The sequence below is a fragment of the Sinocyclocheilus rhinocerous genome, unplaced genomic scaffold (genome assembly GCF_001515625.1).
Source record: "Sinocyclocheilus rhinocerous isolate Xijiao unplaced genomic scaffold, SAMN03320098_v1.1 scaffold541, whole genome shotgun sequence".
Lineage (NCBI taxonomy): Eukaryota > Metazoa > Chordata > Actinopteri > Cypriniformes > Cyprinidae > Sinocyclocheilus > Sinocyclocheilus rhinocerous.
Window position 1 is genome coordinate 2923845 of NW_015658519.1, and position 14735 is coordinate 2938579.

General features: G+C 36.7%; 1 protein-coding gene across 1 annotated transcript; it reads left to right on the plus strand.

The window, feature by feature from the left end:
- Positions 1-7153: 7153 nt before the first annotated feature.
- LOC107722648 (phosducin-like) lies at positions 7154-11882 on the plus strand. Its single transcript, XM_016531106.1, has 4 exons — positions 7154-7250; positions 8294-8359; positions 8623-8771; positions 10915-11882. Exons 2-4 carry the CDS (start codon positions 8314-8316, stop codon positions 11431-11433), a joined length of 714 nt encoding a protein of 237 aa, XP_016386592.1. The 5' UTR covers positions 7154-7250; positions 8294-8313; the 3' UTR covers positions 11434-11882.
- Positions 11883-14735: the final 2853 nt, after the last annotated feature.

Here is a 14735-nt window from a genome sequence, read left to right on the forward strand (position 1 = left end):
AGAGTGGGGAACTACAGTCTGGGAGAAAGAAGCGCCGTACTGTGCCACATTTGAGTTATTTCGTCGGGAGATGATCAAGGTGTTTGATTGCTCAGTCGCTGGCAAGGAGGCAGCCAGTCAGCTGGTCAGACTGAGGCAGGGCGAGTCATCAGTCACTGACTTTTCTATTCAGTTCAGGACACTGGCTGTGCTTTGTGGTTGGAATGAAGCAGCCTTTTGGGATGTTTTTAGAGAGGGGCTCAACCCGGAGATTCAGGACGAGATTGCTATCCACGACCTTCCGGCTTCATTTGATGACCTGGTGGATCTGGCACTTCGTGTCGAGACGCGAATCAATCTACGCCATCAACGGGTCATGACTCACCATCCTGGGCAAATTCCTCCTCGTTCTGTCTCTGAAGCCGTTATTGCTCGCCCTGAGCCACTTCCTGAAGGAGAGCCCATGCACGCCCCGTACCCGGCTGGCAGTGGAGGAGAAGCAGCGACGCCTCAACCAACGACTTTGTCTTTACTGTGGAAAGTCTGGGCATTTCGCTGCAGCATGTCCGTTAAAGGCCAGAGCTCACCAGTAGATGGGGAAGTACTGGTGAGCGTCACCGCTGTATCAGATTCCCCTGTATTCCTTACTCAGCTGCCTGCCATTGTCAAGTGGGGACCTTTTTCAAGGCCATGCTCAGCCCTGGTGGATTCTGGGGCTGAGGGTAATTTCATTGATGCTACCCTGGTGGCTCGTTGGGGCAGTCATACCACCCCTCTCAAGGAGAGACTCACTGCCAGGGCCCTCAATGGCTCCATTCTCACCCAAGTTACTCACGTCACTTCCCCTGTAAGTTTAACTGTTTCCGGTAACCATAGTGAGGAGATAGCGTTTTACCTCCTCGAGTCTCCCAGCACACCTATTGTGCTGGGGAACCCGTGGCTGGTGAAACACAGCCCCCACATTAGTTGGGCTGAGAACTCTGTGTTGGTATGGAGCGCTTTTTGTCACAAATTTTGTCTGGGTGTGGCCTCGTCTGCTGGCGTTTCTTGTTCTTTGTTTCAGGAGGAGCAGACTGCGGTTCTGACCGGTGTTCCTGTGGAGTACCTTGATCTTCGGAGGGTCTTTAGCAAGTCTCGGGCGGCATCTCTTCCCCCTCACAGACCCTATGACTGTGCCATCGACCTTCTCCCAGGCACTTCTCCGCCTCGTGGTCGCCTTTACTCTCTCTCAGCGCCGTCGGAGGCTCACAGTACAGGTGGTTTCTGGTTAGAGTCTTCACAGCACACTCTCCATCACCAATCAGAGCAACCACCTCGTCCTTAGACATGGCCAGGTCCAGATTCTCCCCCTAGAATCCAAATTCAGACAAAGCGCTTGTCATTTTTATGTACAATTCATGGGCCATTCGAGTGTATATAACCAAATAATCTGTTGTGCATTAATACACAGGGGACGAGATTCCATTCTGGAGTTACAGTATGTTTTTTAGCACAATGCAATCTTTTTACTTCATTATTTCATTAAATAAAAAATAATATAATATGATATAATATAGTATAATAATATATAATATAATATAATATAATATAATATAATTCATTGTAATTTCATTTTTAAATTTGTATTAAATACAATTTTTATGTAATTGTAAAGAAAGAAATCTCGGTAGTTATTATGGTTTACCTATACTATACTATACTATAATATAATATAAGTAAGGGATAAAGTACATCCAGCAGGTTGTTATCTCAGAATAAACCCTGACAGGGTGATCTTCGCGGAGGGGTCTTGTATCAGCCTGAAGTGGTTTATTCTGAGATAACAACCGGCTGGATGTACATTATGCCGCTTATTACACGGCTAAAAATATTTGTGTTTACCATATATGTTGAAATTTATGCTGAAGTCTTCCATTGTAACACGCGGTGGTTAAGTGTTTTCAGTCACAAGATGGCGCCAGACAGTCAACGATAGCGGAGTGACTCGTTAAGCATATAAGTAGTACTGGTCAAGATAACTCGTAGTACCCGGATGAGCGGTGTGTTATTCAATTTGGCGGTTGTTATCTGGGAATAACATACCGCTGGATGGCGCGATTGACCAATCAGAATCAAGTATTCCACAGAGCCGTGTAATAAAACATTATATCATTTCATAATACGGTTATAAATTCTAAAAACAAAAGACTTGAACTGCTTGTTGAAATGTTTGACAGAATAATTGAACATTAACATGCTTGGTTTTCATACACACACTATTATACCAAAGTTTGGACACTTACTGAATTTATGCTTCTCAGGACCTGAAAACCTTTTGATTCACTTAAACTTAAATGCTTGAATTTATTTTTTGACTTTTTATTTGACTTTTATTATTTTAAACAAAAAGTAAGTTTAACCTAAATAAAAGGTTAAGAAAAGGTTTTACTGTATTTCATTACAATTTTTGACCACAGAGTGAAGGAAAAGTGGTCAACAAGTGTTCATCACACGTCAACTCTTTTAGCACAGTTTAAAAATGACCCCAGCATGCACCTCATGAAGTTGAGGTTACAATAGAATAGAGTGTGCAGAGCTGTGATTGATGTAGGTCATAAAAGAGGCTGCTGAGGTATTTGTTTAGTGTATAATGGTAGACTTATCAAAGGATCAGAAGAAAAAGTTAAACAATGTGTAATGCTACACTGTTCCCACCCCTCAACAAAGTGTGTCAGAAAAGGGTGTGCGTTAACGGCTCAGAAATACGCCAAAGAAATGACTGTGCAAACAGCTGGTTGGCAGATTGCCCTGCTCAGATAAAGCATGAGTCTGCTGATATAACATCATAGTTGCTGGGAGGTCTTTCTGCTCGCCACTCACGCAACAGCTTTTGAAAGACATTTCAGTGGATTTTACCACCATCTAGTGATGCATGAAAAACTTTTTTTACTTGTTAACTATAGTGTTTCCTTTTCTTCACAAATTGAACCCTCTTTTTGTCCCATTGTAGAGAGTATGTAAAGTAAGCTGAGATGAGATAAGAAGGACATGGAACAACATGCTAGAATCACCTCATGTGCAGGCAGGAGGGGATATCAGTCTGTACATCAAGTCTCTATCCCAAGAGTACCTAACCCAGGTGTCAGAACGCTTCACATTCATGTCATGACACATAAAGGCAACACCTACGGTGGCCGAGAAGTGCAAATCACAATTCTGAAAACAAAATAACAAATTACAAACGCAAATGCAAGTCTAAAAAACAAAATAACAATTCAGACCATCAGCTCCAGTGGTGCAGATGGATAAGCATGTGTCATTGGCTTTTTGACGAGATCGACCGGGGTTCGATCCCGCCTTTTGCCGAACTTTTTTTTTCTCACTTTTCAAATCTCGTATCACATCGTAAAGGCATTTATTTTCAATAAAAATTAAGGAAATAAGGGAGGGGAAAAAAAGTTCGGCAAAAAACGGATTGAACCCGGGTCGATCGCATCAAAAAGCCAACGACACACGCTCATCCATCTGCACCACTGGAGCTGATGTTTTACAGCCACTTTTAACATGGCGCTGTCTCAAACTATACCTACCTCTTCCGGTTTGTCTGATTTGTGGTTGTGTTTTCTGACTTGTTATAATGTTTTCTGAATTGTTGTTGTGCTTTCTGAATTGTTATTTTGTTTTTTAGACTTGCATTTGCGTTTGTAATTTGTTATTTTGTTTTCAGAATTGTGATCTGCTTTGCACTTCACGGCCACCGTAAACACCAGCTTTGAGATGTAATTGCCAGCAACTACAATAAAAAAGTGAAGTTTATGAAGATGAAAAACACATTATGAAATTTCACTACAGAGTTCACTACAGAGTCATTCCTTATAGCTGGATATTAATAAAATTAAAATATAATACTAAAATAAAATTTATTTAATTCATAGACTGTTCTCAAAATAAATAAATAAAATAAGATAATAAATAAATAAAATAAAAATAAATATTCTTCTTCTTTTTTACGACATTTCCATGACTTTTATAGGTCTTAAAAGGATGGATAAAGGAAATTAGCCAAACTAAGTATGATTTCACCAGATACATCAAAATTATGACAATGTTATATTATAAGGTTATATCATTTAATAATAAATAAGGTTACAAAAAGTAATATATTTAAAATACATTTATTTCATACTAAGTATAGTTCAAATCTATTACAGTTTTTTACGATTGTTTACACACTAAAATAAAAATTTCCACACAATTTGCAAAATTCTACTCCAATGAGCAAAACACCTCCACAGATTTGCACAACATTACACACAATGTCTGCTTCACCCTTTTTGCAAAACATTACACACAGTGATTTGTAAAACTCTACACACATTTTCACACCTTAGACACAGATAAGGATTGTGAGGTTACTTCCTTGTCATTACAAAGCCCCGGATTGCCAATGACCACACTAATGAACGAATTGGATAATCACATCCACCAGGTGTGGAAGCACACATGTGCTAATTTGAAAACGCAGAACTCAGGTGTGCTATAAAAGGCAGCAGGTGAGTTCACCTGTCTTCAACAAAAATGGAAGGAGCTAGAAGAAGAAGAAGAAGAAGAGTGAGAAGAAGAAGAAGAAGAAGAAGAAGAAGAAGAAGAAGAAGAAGAAGAGTGAGAATGAGAGGGGGAGCTCAAAGAGGAGATGAAGGAGGTAGAGGAAGAGGAGAAGGAGGTAGAGGAGGAGGCCCAGGTAGAGGAAGATTTTGCAAACAATCTAGGAATTATGCAAATTGAGTGTGGTGTTTGGATAATTGTGCTTATATTGTGAAAAAAAAGAACCCGGTTTTCAAAATTGCGTGTAAACAATTGAAAAAAACTGTAACATATTTACTGACATATCGCTTGAGACTTTACTGATATAAAAATTATAATTAAACTGTATTTGGAGTATCACTTTGGAATACAGACCTAAGGTTGGTCTCTTTTTAAAGAAGAAAATCAGCAGATTATTGCAAAAGTGGAATTTCAATTTCAAAATTAAAGAATCAAAAAGTTATAGAAGTTTAAATTTACTGTAAATAAAATGCACTACATTCATGTTATTTTATTTATAATAAATATTTTACATAACCGGTTTTACTGTAAAATTGATATAAAATTAAAGCCTTATGTCTAAATAAGTTATGTTCCAAATTTGCAGTTGAAAAATTGAGGTTCCTGTGAGATTTTATTTAGGGCGTCATACCACAAATAGCCACCGGGTGCCATCCAAACTCCATTGATTTTTTTAAAATGCATTTTTCTGTCACAAATGTCTAGATTTCTCTGTCAATATTACTTCAATATTACCAAATATGGAATCCTGAGACTCAGACCTTTCCAATTATATGTTTTTTGTTAAGATTATAAAAAGTTTTGTTTGTAAAAGACCGTAATGCATTTTGTAATATGACACTTGACACTGCCCACTAAGGGGGAGGAGACCGCCAAAAGATTTTAAAGTACCATTTCCATGGTAACGCAATGTCCGATTTCAAAATGGTTTTCACAGGATGAATCTTAGGCTTATAAGCTTTAATTATTTATAAATGATATATAATTTATGATGATTACTAAAAGATTTGATAAAGAAAAAGAACAAAAAAAAAAGAGCGCCAAGCGTCCCACAGGTGGGACGGTGACAGTTAAGGGGTTCCAATTTAGCAGAGTTTAAGTTTAGTAAACTAAAAGTACAGTTGCAGGGTATTTTTATTAAGTACATAAATATGTAAATGTACATTCATGTTATTTTATTTATAATAAATATTTTACATAACCGGTTTTACTGTAAAATTGATATAAAATTAAAGCCTTATGTCTAAATAAGTTATGTTCCAAATTTGCAGTTGAAAAATTGAGGTTCCTGTGAGATTTTATTTAGGGCGTCATACCACAAATAGCCACCGGGTGCCATCCAAACTCCATTGAATTTTTTTATGCATTTTTCTGTCACAAATATCTAGATTTATCTGTCAATATTACTTCTATCTCAAAATAACCACCAAATATGGAATCCTTTTGTAATATGACACTTGACACTGCCCACTAAGGGGGAGGAGACCGCCAAAAGATTTTAAAGTACCATTTCCATAGTAACGCAATGTCCGATTTCAAAATGGTTTTCACAGGATGAATCTTAGGCTTATAAGCTTTAATTATTTATAAATGATATATAATTTATGATGATTACTAAAAGATTTGATAAAGAAAAAGAACAAAAAAAAAAGAGCGCCAAGCGTCCCACAGGTGGGACGGTGACAGTTAAGGGGTTCCAATTTAGCAGAGTTTAAGTTTAGTAAACTAAAAGTACAGTTGCAGGGTATTTTTATTAAGTACATAAATATGTAAATGTATTTGTAGTATACTTAAATTGAAATAAATGTATTTCAAATACATTTTAGTATATTTATTTTTCACTGTGTGTATCAATTTTAAAATACACGTTATGTCAAAATTATGACACTGTTGAATAATACTAACTGTTGGATACCGCTGAGACATGAAAGTGGCCCCATTTACACTGTAAAAAACTTAACTTAAAGAAAAAAATAAAGCAAACAGTTGCAAAACATTTTTTAATTTTGCCAACTTTTTCCAAGTTAGACCAGTTGTTAAGCCAAACTAACATTTTAAGTTAAATCAACCTTCATCAGCATGTACAGTAAAACATTAAGTAGGCCTTATTTGTTAAATAGAAACGAGTTCTCAAAATGGTTTAGCTCAATTTACACACATTCAATAATTACACAAACAAAAAAGGAACACAAATCATACTAATGGTGACTTAAACAAATAAAAATGAAACACCAAAAACACTAAATAAACATTTTATCTTTCATTATAAAAGACAACTAAATGTACAGATCCTCATAATTCCCCATGTTTTGACCAACCACATAAAACTAAATTATTCAAGCGCAAGGGATTGTGGGTATTCCAACCAGGCCAGCCACAATGCTTATCAAGTAGATATGCTCAGATGCAAGCTTTATAAGCTTTATTGAAAGCACAGTCAAACTGTCCATTTTACAGGTAAATATTGCAGCATGTGTGTGACAAAATAGAAGTTGGTTTTCTTACACTGTAAGTGCCAGACTGTGTTTTGTCTGTTTGTTTCTCTCTGTGACAGGCTGGTTTAATTCCTCTATACTGTAATCCTATTACATCACACCATATTATTACCGTGATGTAACCATGATGTCCATGGCATTATTATCTGAGACAGTACACAGCAGAGACAGGTACTCACAGCAAACACTCAGGTAAGAATGACATTTTTCTGCCTATTCTGTTGTTTACTATACCTACATACAACAGATTGAAATATTGAATTCGTTACTTAAGCATGTTTCTCCGAGATACTTCTTTCAGTATTACTGTATATGCAGGATGCTCAAACAATACAAAAAATGTGGTGCTTTTGAAACTGCTACAAGGCCTAGTTCAGACAGGACACTATGCTAAAAAAAGAAAGCCTGGTGAGCAATATATTTCACCTAATAATGTTTAATTATGCAAAATAAAACTCAATAATTTGGTGTTTAGGTCTATAAAACTGCAACAACAATATATCTAAATAAATACTGCCTAGGACTTAGATAGACCTGCTGTGCATGGCAACTGCAACTAGCACTTTTGCAAATGGAACTTGTTGATGAGAGTGGAAATCTGAGGTAATCGACAAAGCAATCTGTAGGAGCTGGATTGAACAAGATTACTTCTGACATATTTCTGACTATGTCTTGTTCGTAGAATCCAGTGTAATAGCTGATCAGCACATTTCTTTGCTATGCTCGCATGCACATTGGTAGTGTTTTGAGAAAACCACATAAATGTAGGTGGTTTGTTTAGATTGAGATGCTCAACATTTCCTTATTCAGGTTTATGTACGTGTAGCATTAGTACAATACTTTTACACACAAGAAAACATTACTCACACCAATATAATCTGATTCTAATTCTAATCCAACACTATAAGAAAGTAATCTGCTAATTCCACCTCAACCTGGATAATTGTAACATACTCTGACAGTGTCAAGAGCTCATGCAACAGAAATAAAATCGACTTTGATTATGAAGACTTACTGCACTAGCGTAACCCATCATAACATAAAACTTCCCATATGTTTGTGCATCTCATATCGTCTGGAAATATAAAATCAGGTCATTTCTTAGAGGAAGTTGCACAAACTGGGCATATTCAGATGGAGCAACAACTTACTATTATTTAAACTGAAACCACAAGCACAAACAAATGAATAAAGACAAAAAAATGTCTCATAGGAACTGTAATTTCTATCATCAGGTCTCCTTCAAGGATTCATCATGTCAGGTTCACCTGAGATTGAGGAACTACCAGCAACACAAACAGGTGAAAAAAGATTTCATTACTGATATCGAAACAAGGAAAGAATCTACTTTCTAGAGTATCACACTGATTGCAGAACACATCCTGCTAGCTATTCATTATTTTACAGTAATGATGAGGCAATACTGGAGATTTCACTCATTATGCTTTGATACACCCACGATTATCTGTAATTAAAGAAACTGATTTAACATGATTTATCCATCAATCCACTGATTGAAATGACAAATTCAGATCTTAAATGACAAAACACCTTTGCATCTCAGGGCCCAAAGGTGTGATCCATGACTGGAGGAAGTTCAAACTTGAGAGTGAGGACCATGAAAGCGTCCCTCCAAACAAGAGAGAGCTCCTCAGACAGATGTCCAACCCCAAACCCAGTAATGATGACACCCAGGAAAAACTCAACCGCAAGGTAACAGTAAAAAATTCCCAACTGACATCTACATACAGTATATAACAAGCACAATAAAATGAGTCATTTTAATTCCAAATACATCCCATAGCTTACCAGCTTGTACATAGCTACTCATTCTGTATAATTAATATTTTCCACATTTTTAAATGATAGTAAAGTCATCAAAACTGTGAAATAACATAAAATTATGCAATGATCAAAAAATGTTAAGTAAATATTCATGAGGTAATCACAGTACTTTAAAAATGGTGTAAACTACATTACTATTTCTAAAAACTGGGGTTGGTAAGATTTTTGAAAAAATGTTTTATCTCTTATGCTCACCAAGGTTGCATTTATTTGATCAACAATATATTCCTGTGATGGCAAAGCTGAATTTTCAGCAGTCAATACTCCAGGTGTCACATGATCCTTCAGAAATCATTCTAACATGCTGATTAGGTGCTGAAGGAACATTTGTTATTATTATCAATGGTGAAAACACCCTTGCTGCTGAATAATTTTGTGGAAACCACAAAATATTTTTTAAGGATTCTTTGATGAACAGTTCAAAACTACATAATTTATGTGAAACAGAAATAGTTTGGAACACTTTTGTTCGTTTTAATGCATCCTTGCTAAATAAAGTATTAATTTCCTTCTTTAAAAAAATCTTAATGACCCCAAACCTTTGAATGGTCCTGTATATGCTTTTCCTTCACTATTTGGTCTAATAACCATTAATTAAATTAATTTTTTTTTAAAAGTAAAAAAAAAAAATGTAAGTTTTGTAAAGAAATTCATACATAAAGACAATTTATAATTGAGAGTAAATACAAAACTAAACGTACAGACCTCTGGGGCCATGGTTCAAACATGCACACCGAGTTTCATTCCGATTGGCCTCCGTTAACCTTGTCTAATAGGTGCTCAAAATTCATTGGCTGATGTTTTTTGAGATACATGAAAGTCCTTATAGATGCTTGTGGCACTTTGGCCAAAGACACTGCATACCAATCGGACCAACGGGTGCATAGTTATAGCCATTTTTATGTTTTTTTTTCTCCCTGTTATAGAACCACCAAGTGGCCAGACTCCTCTGCTTTTTTGTCTTTTTACTGTGACCTCAGATTGAGCTCTTACATAGCTCTTCCGAGTTTAGCGAAAATATCTCTGAGTCGAAAGTTCAACTTTTTTGATAATTATTTATATTCACCATCTCCAGAGAATCTTTCTGCACTGGTTTCATACCGACCGTGTAACCTAGGACTAGTTTGCAAAAGTAGGCTTTATAAAAAAAATAAAAAATACCCCCAAAATTTTATCGAATTTTTTTCGTATTGTTGTCCATTGTGAGCCAAGGATTCCAATGATATAAGACACTTGAGCCTGCAACGACCGGTTTAGGAGTTATATGTATTTTTGTACTTTTTGATCGCTGTAGCGCCCCCGTCAGGCCGATTGGGACGAGCTTTGGTGACATTGTAGACGATGTGAGTACTACCATCCCTTCTAGTTTCCGACTTACGGTTTGGTCTGCCCGATCAGTTTTAGGTGGAGAATGCTGATCCTTGGCCATTCAAGCAATTACAATAAGGTTTCAGCGCTACGTGCTTGAACCCCTAATTTCAAGTGTTTAACACTACACTAACATGTTTTTAAGATAATCAGAATCATTTCAGAAACAATTCAATTAAAGGGGTCATATGATGCTGCTAAAAAGAACATTATTTTGTGTATTTGGTGTAATGAAATGTGTTTATACGGTTTAAAGTTAAAAAAACACATTATTTTCCACATACTGTACATTATTGTTTCTCCTCTATGCCCCGCCTTTTTGAAACGCGTCGATTTTTACAAAACTTGGTGGCTGACTAAATACTTTTTTGCCCCACTGTATGTGGGGGCGTGTTCGAACGAGCCGTTTTAGGTAGGTGTGGCTAACTCTTAACTTTTATAAAGAATATCTCTTTGGATTTGAGACTTTAGTCTTTGCAACTTTACAGATCTTCTTTATGCACCAAGAGCTTGTAACACTCTAAAGAGAAAGGAAAAAATGAAATCGCATCATATGACCCCTTTAAATTTGTCGACTGGCAGTGTAGGAGTTGCTTTGCGTGTTTATTAAAATTGCTATGTTGCTATGTCTGACCACATGCAGATGAGCGTTCAGGAGTACGAAATGATCCAAGAGGAGGACGAAAGGTGTCTGCATAAGTATCGCAGGCAGTGCATGCAGGAGATGCACGAGCGCCTGAGTTTTGGGCCTAAATTCGATGCCGTGTTTGAGTTGGATAGTGGAGAGGCCTTCTTGGATGTCATCGAGAAAGAGCACCATCTGACCCTAGTGGTTGTGCACATCTATGATGACGGGATCAGAGCATGTGACGCTCTCAACAACTGCTTGACTTGCCTGGCAGCAGAATATTCCACTGTCAAATTCTGCCGAATCCGAGCCTCTGCCACAGGAGCGGGTGAGCGTTTTTCAGATGACGTTCTTCCCACCCTGCTGGTGTACAAGGCTGGAGAGCTGCTGGGCAACTTTATGTGCATTACAAAGCATCTGAATGAGGAGTTCTTCGCTACGGATGTGGAGAACTTCCTAAGTGAGTACGGCCTGCTGCCAGAGAAAGATTTTGCAGCCTGTCCTGTTGAGGAAGAGAATGCAGACGTGGAATAATTGAGGAAATTCAAAGGGTGGAAGTGAATTATATTAGTCAACCTGTCTTGTTTCAGAGATAGATGGAGTAATGACGCTCTGACTGGGCCATGACTTCAACAAACACGCACACCTCAAGGCATTTGCTAACACGTGATTTACAGCGGTTAAATACTTAGTGTTATCAAAGGCACAGTCATGGTCGTTTCATTTGCCAGGGTTCCCACAAGGTTTGACTAATGAGTTTCCGTGACTTTTCCATGCCCTTTAGCTTGTGATTCCTGGATAAGGATAAAAAAACAAAAAAACATTCAAATTTAGATTTACTCACTGATGAATCATTTTGACCGATTTATGAAGCAGATTTGCAGTGAAAGTGAAAAGACTCGCAAGAAAGATTTGTCAGATCCACAGGGAAGTTCTCCACTGTATCACGACGCAGTGCTTTGGTCGACTCAAGTTTAAATGCTGACTTGATATGCTTTCCCAATCCCGTTCCCCTGCCTCTCCTCAAATCTAATATGTGAACCTGGACCACAAAACCAGTCATACGGGTACATTTTTTGAAATTGAGATTTATACATACTGATAAAAAATAATATTGGTAAAAAATTGCCTGAATGCACTGTAAGTTGCTTTGGATAAAAGCGTCTGCTAAATGCATAAATGTAAATGTAGTAATGTACTGAAATCTGAATAGACAAGCTTTCCATTAATGTATGGTTTGTTAGGATAGGACAATATTTGGCTGAGATACAACTATTTGAAAATCTGGAATCTGAGGGTGCAAAAAAAAAAAAAAAATCTAAATATTGTGAAATCGCCTGCCTTAGTGATTCGGAATAAGACAAAAACGCGGTTTGGAAGATTAATTCATGATGTACTCGTTCATTATATACATTTTGCAAATTTTTAACACAGAAAAAGTTACATTGTGCTGCTTTAAAGTTGTCCAAATGAAGTTCTTAACAATGCATATTACTAATCAAAAATTAAGTTTTGATATCTTTATGGTAGGAAATTTACAAAATATCTTCATGGAACATGATCTTTACTTAATATCCTAATGGTTTTTGGCATAAAACAAAAATCGATAATTTTGACTCATACAAAATGTATTGTTGGCTATTGCTACAAATATAACCGTAGGCCTACTCTTATGACTGGTTTTGTGATCCAGGGTTACATATGACTATTTAAGGCAACAATGCCCAAAAAATATTATTTAAATAACGACGAGGGAAAAAAAGATTCACTCACAAATCGAACATTATTATGGTTTGCGAAGAAGCTGATGGAATATTTTATTAAGGAGATAATATACACTATGTTCACAGGTTTGGGGTCAGTATTTTTTTTAAAGAAGGTAATACCTTCATTCATCAAGAATGCATTTAATCGATCAAAATGATTGTAAAGCCATTTATAATTTTACAAAAAAAATTATTTCAAATAAATGTTTTTTTTTTTTAAAGCATTATTCCAAGCATCTAAGGGTTTGCACAAAAAATATTAGGCAACACAACTGTTTTCAATACTGACATTAAGAAGAAGTGTTTTGTGAGCACCAAAAACAGAATATTTCAATGATTTCTGAGTGATCATGTGATACTGTAGCAATGGCTGCTGAAAAATTAGCTTTGCTATCACAGAAATAAATGACACTTTAAAATATATTTAAATAAAAGCTACTTTCATTTGTAATTCACTCAATATGACCGTTTTACTGTATTTTTGATCAAAAGAAACGTCTTTCAAAACATACCGACCTCAAACTTTTAAAAAGTAGTGTACATTCATTACAGAAATGGAATTGTTTTCAGGTCTAGAAAACAGAATACAATTGTCTGGTTTTCTGTGATAATGGGAACTCTGATTTGCAGAGAATGAGAGTAGCCATCTTATTTAAGCATGCTTAGGCTTGCCACATGAAAGTCAAACTGTCACACTGTTCTTGTCATCCTTTGTGTATCCAGCCGCTATCTGCTTAATGAATAAAACATATGAAATAATGTGATTTCATATGGTGTAATGCTGCACTACATGACATCAGGGTGACTTACTTCAATAAAACACAAGAAAGGCCAAGAACACTCCTCGTTCCTTTATGTCTTCATGACTAGTTTCGTGCTACAAATGCCATTCCAGGTAAAACATGTCCTGACATGTCCTCAACTAAATCACACCAGGATTACTGTGTGTATGAGAGAGTATTCATGTGTAAGTGCTTGTTTGAAGGTGCATGTGAATGTAGTTTTAGGTCAGCGTAACATTGTTAAAACTAAATGACGATGATGATTTTGGTACTTTAGAACAGGGGTCTTTAAAAGGGGGTCCAACAAATATGGTTTGATGTGAAACTAGAAAAAAAGAAAGAAAAAGAAGCATTAACTAAGAACAAACCTAAAGTTCCTCTAAATGTTTCAGTGCCCAATCACATTCAAATGTGAACAATTTTAATGGCTTTGCAATGTAGAAATCATAAAGTATGTATCAACAGCGGATCCAAGGTCTGAAAAATAATCAAGTCCCCTGATTTAGAAGGAAGGAGCGTCATTACCCATTCCATCATCACAAAAATAGTTTCCAGCGATTATATTTCATGCCAAGGGCATTTTCCATTCAGTTAAACTTAATATAACAGTTCCTTTATGCCTTTAAAGGTCCCATATTGTCAAAACTGAAATTTCCTGGCTTTTTTCACGATTACTGCGGTCTAGGGGCTATTTAACTACCATATAAGTTTCAAAACAGTCAGTCCACAGTAAAATTCACACAGCCTGCTTAAAGTTCTAGCTATTTTTCACGAACCGTTGTGACTTCCGTAAAAAGTTGACGTCAGAACTACAGGCACTGCCTTCAGTCACCACCCGAGCACCGCCCACCGTCCCACCCTCCTTTTGCCAAACCCCCAGACAACATCGCGTCCATGCTTTTGCTGAGCAAGGACAACCCCTAGTTACCTGTGATTGACATGGCCGTGCGTCACTCAGAAAACAACAGGCCAATCAGAAGAGATGCTCATGAATATTAATTAGACAGACCAAAATCGACCTGTTCTCAGCAGAGCTCCTGAAAAAAGAGCTGTAAAAATATATTGAGATAGTTTTTGGTACTTATACCGCAAATATATATTCTTAAGGACATCAAAACTTCAAATAAAACTCCAGAAAGGTTTACAATATGGGACCTTTAATGCTGCGCTGTTACAGAAGCCAGAAGAAACTGGTTTGATAATGACAAGACAAATGGCACAATGACAATATACTGAGGGAAGCCACAAACATTCTATAAGAACACGGGCAGGATGACGACAATTAACC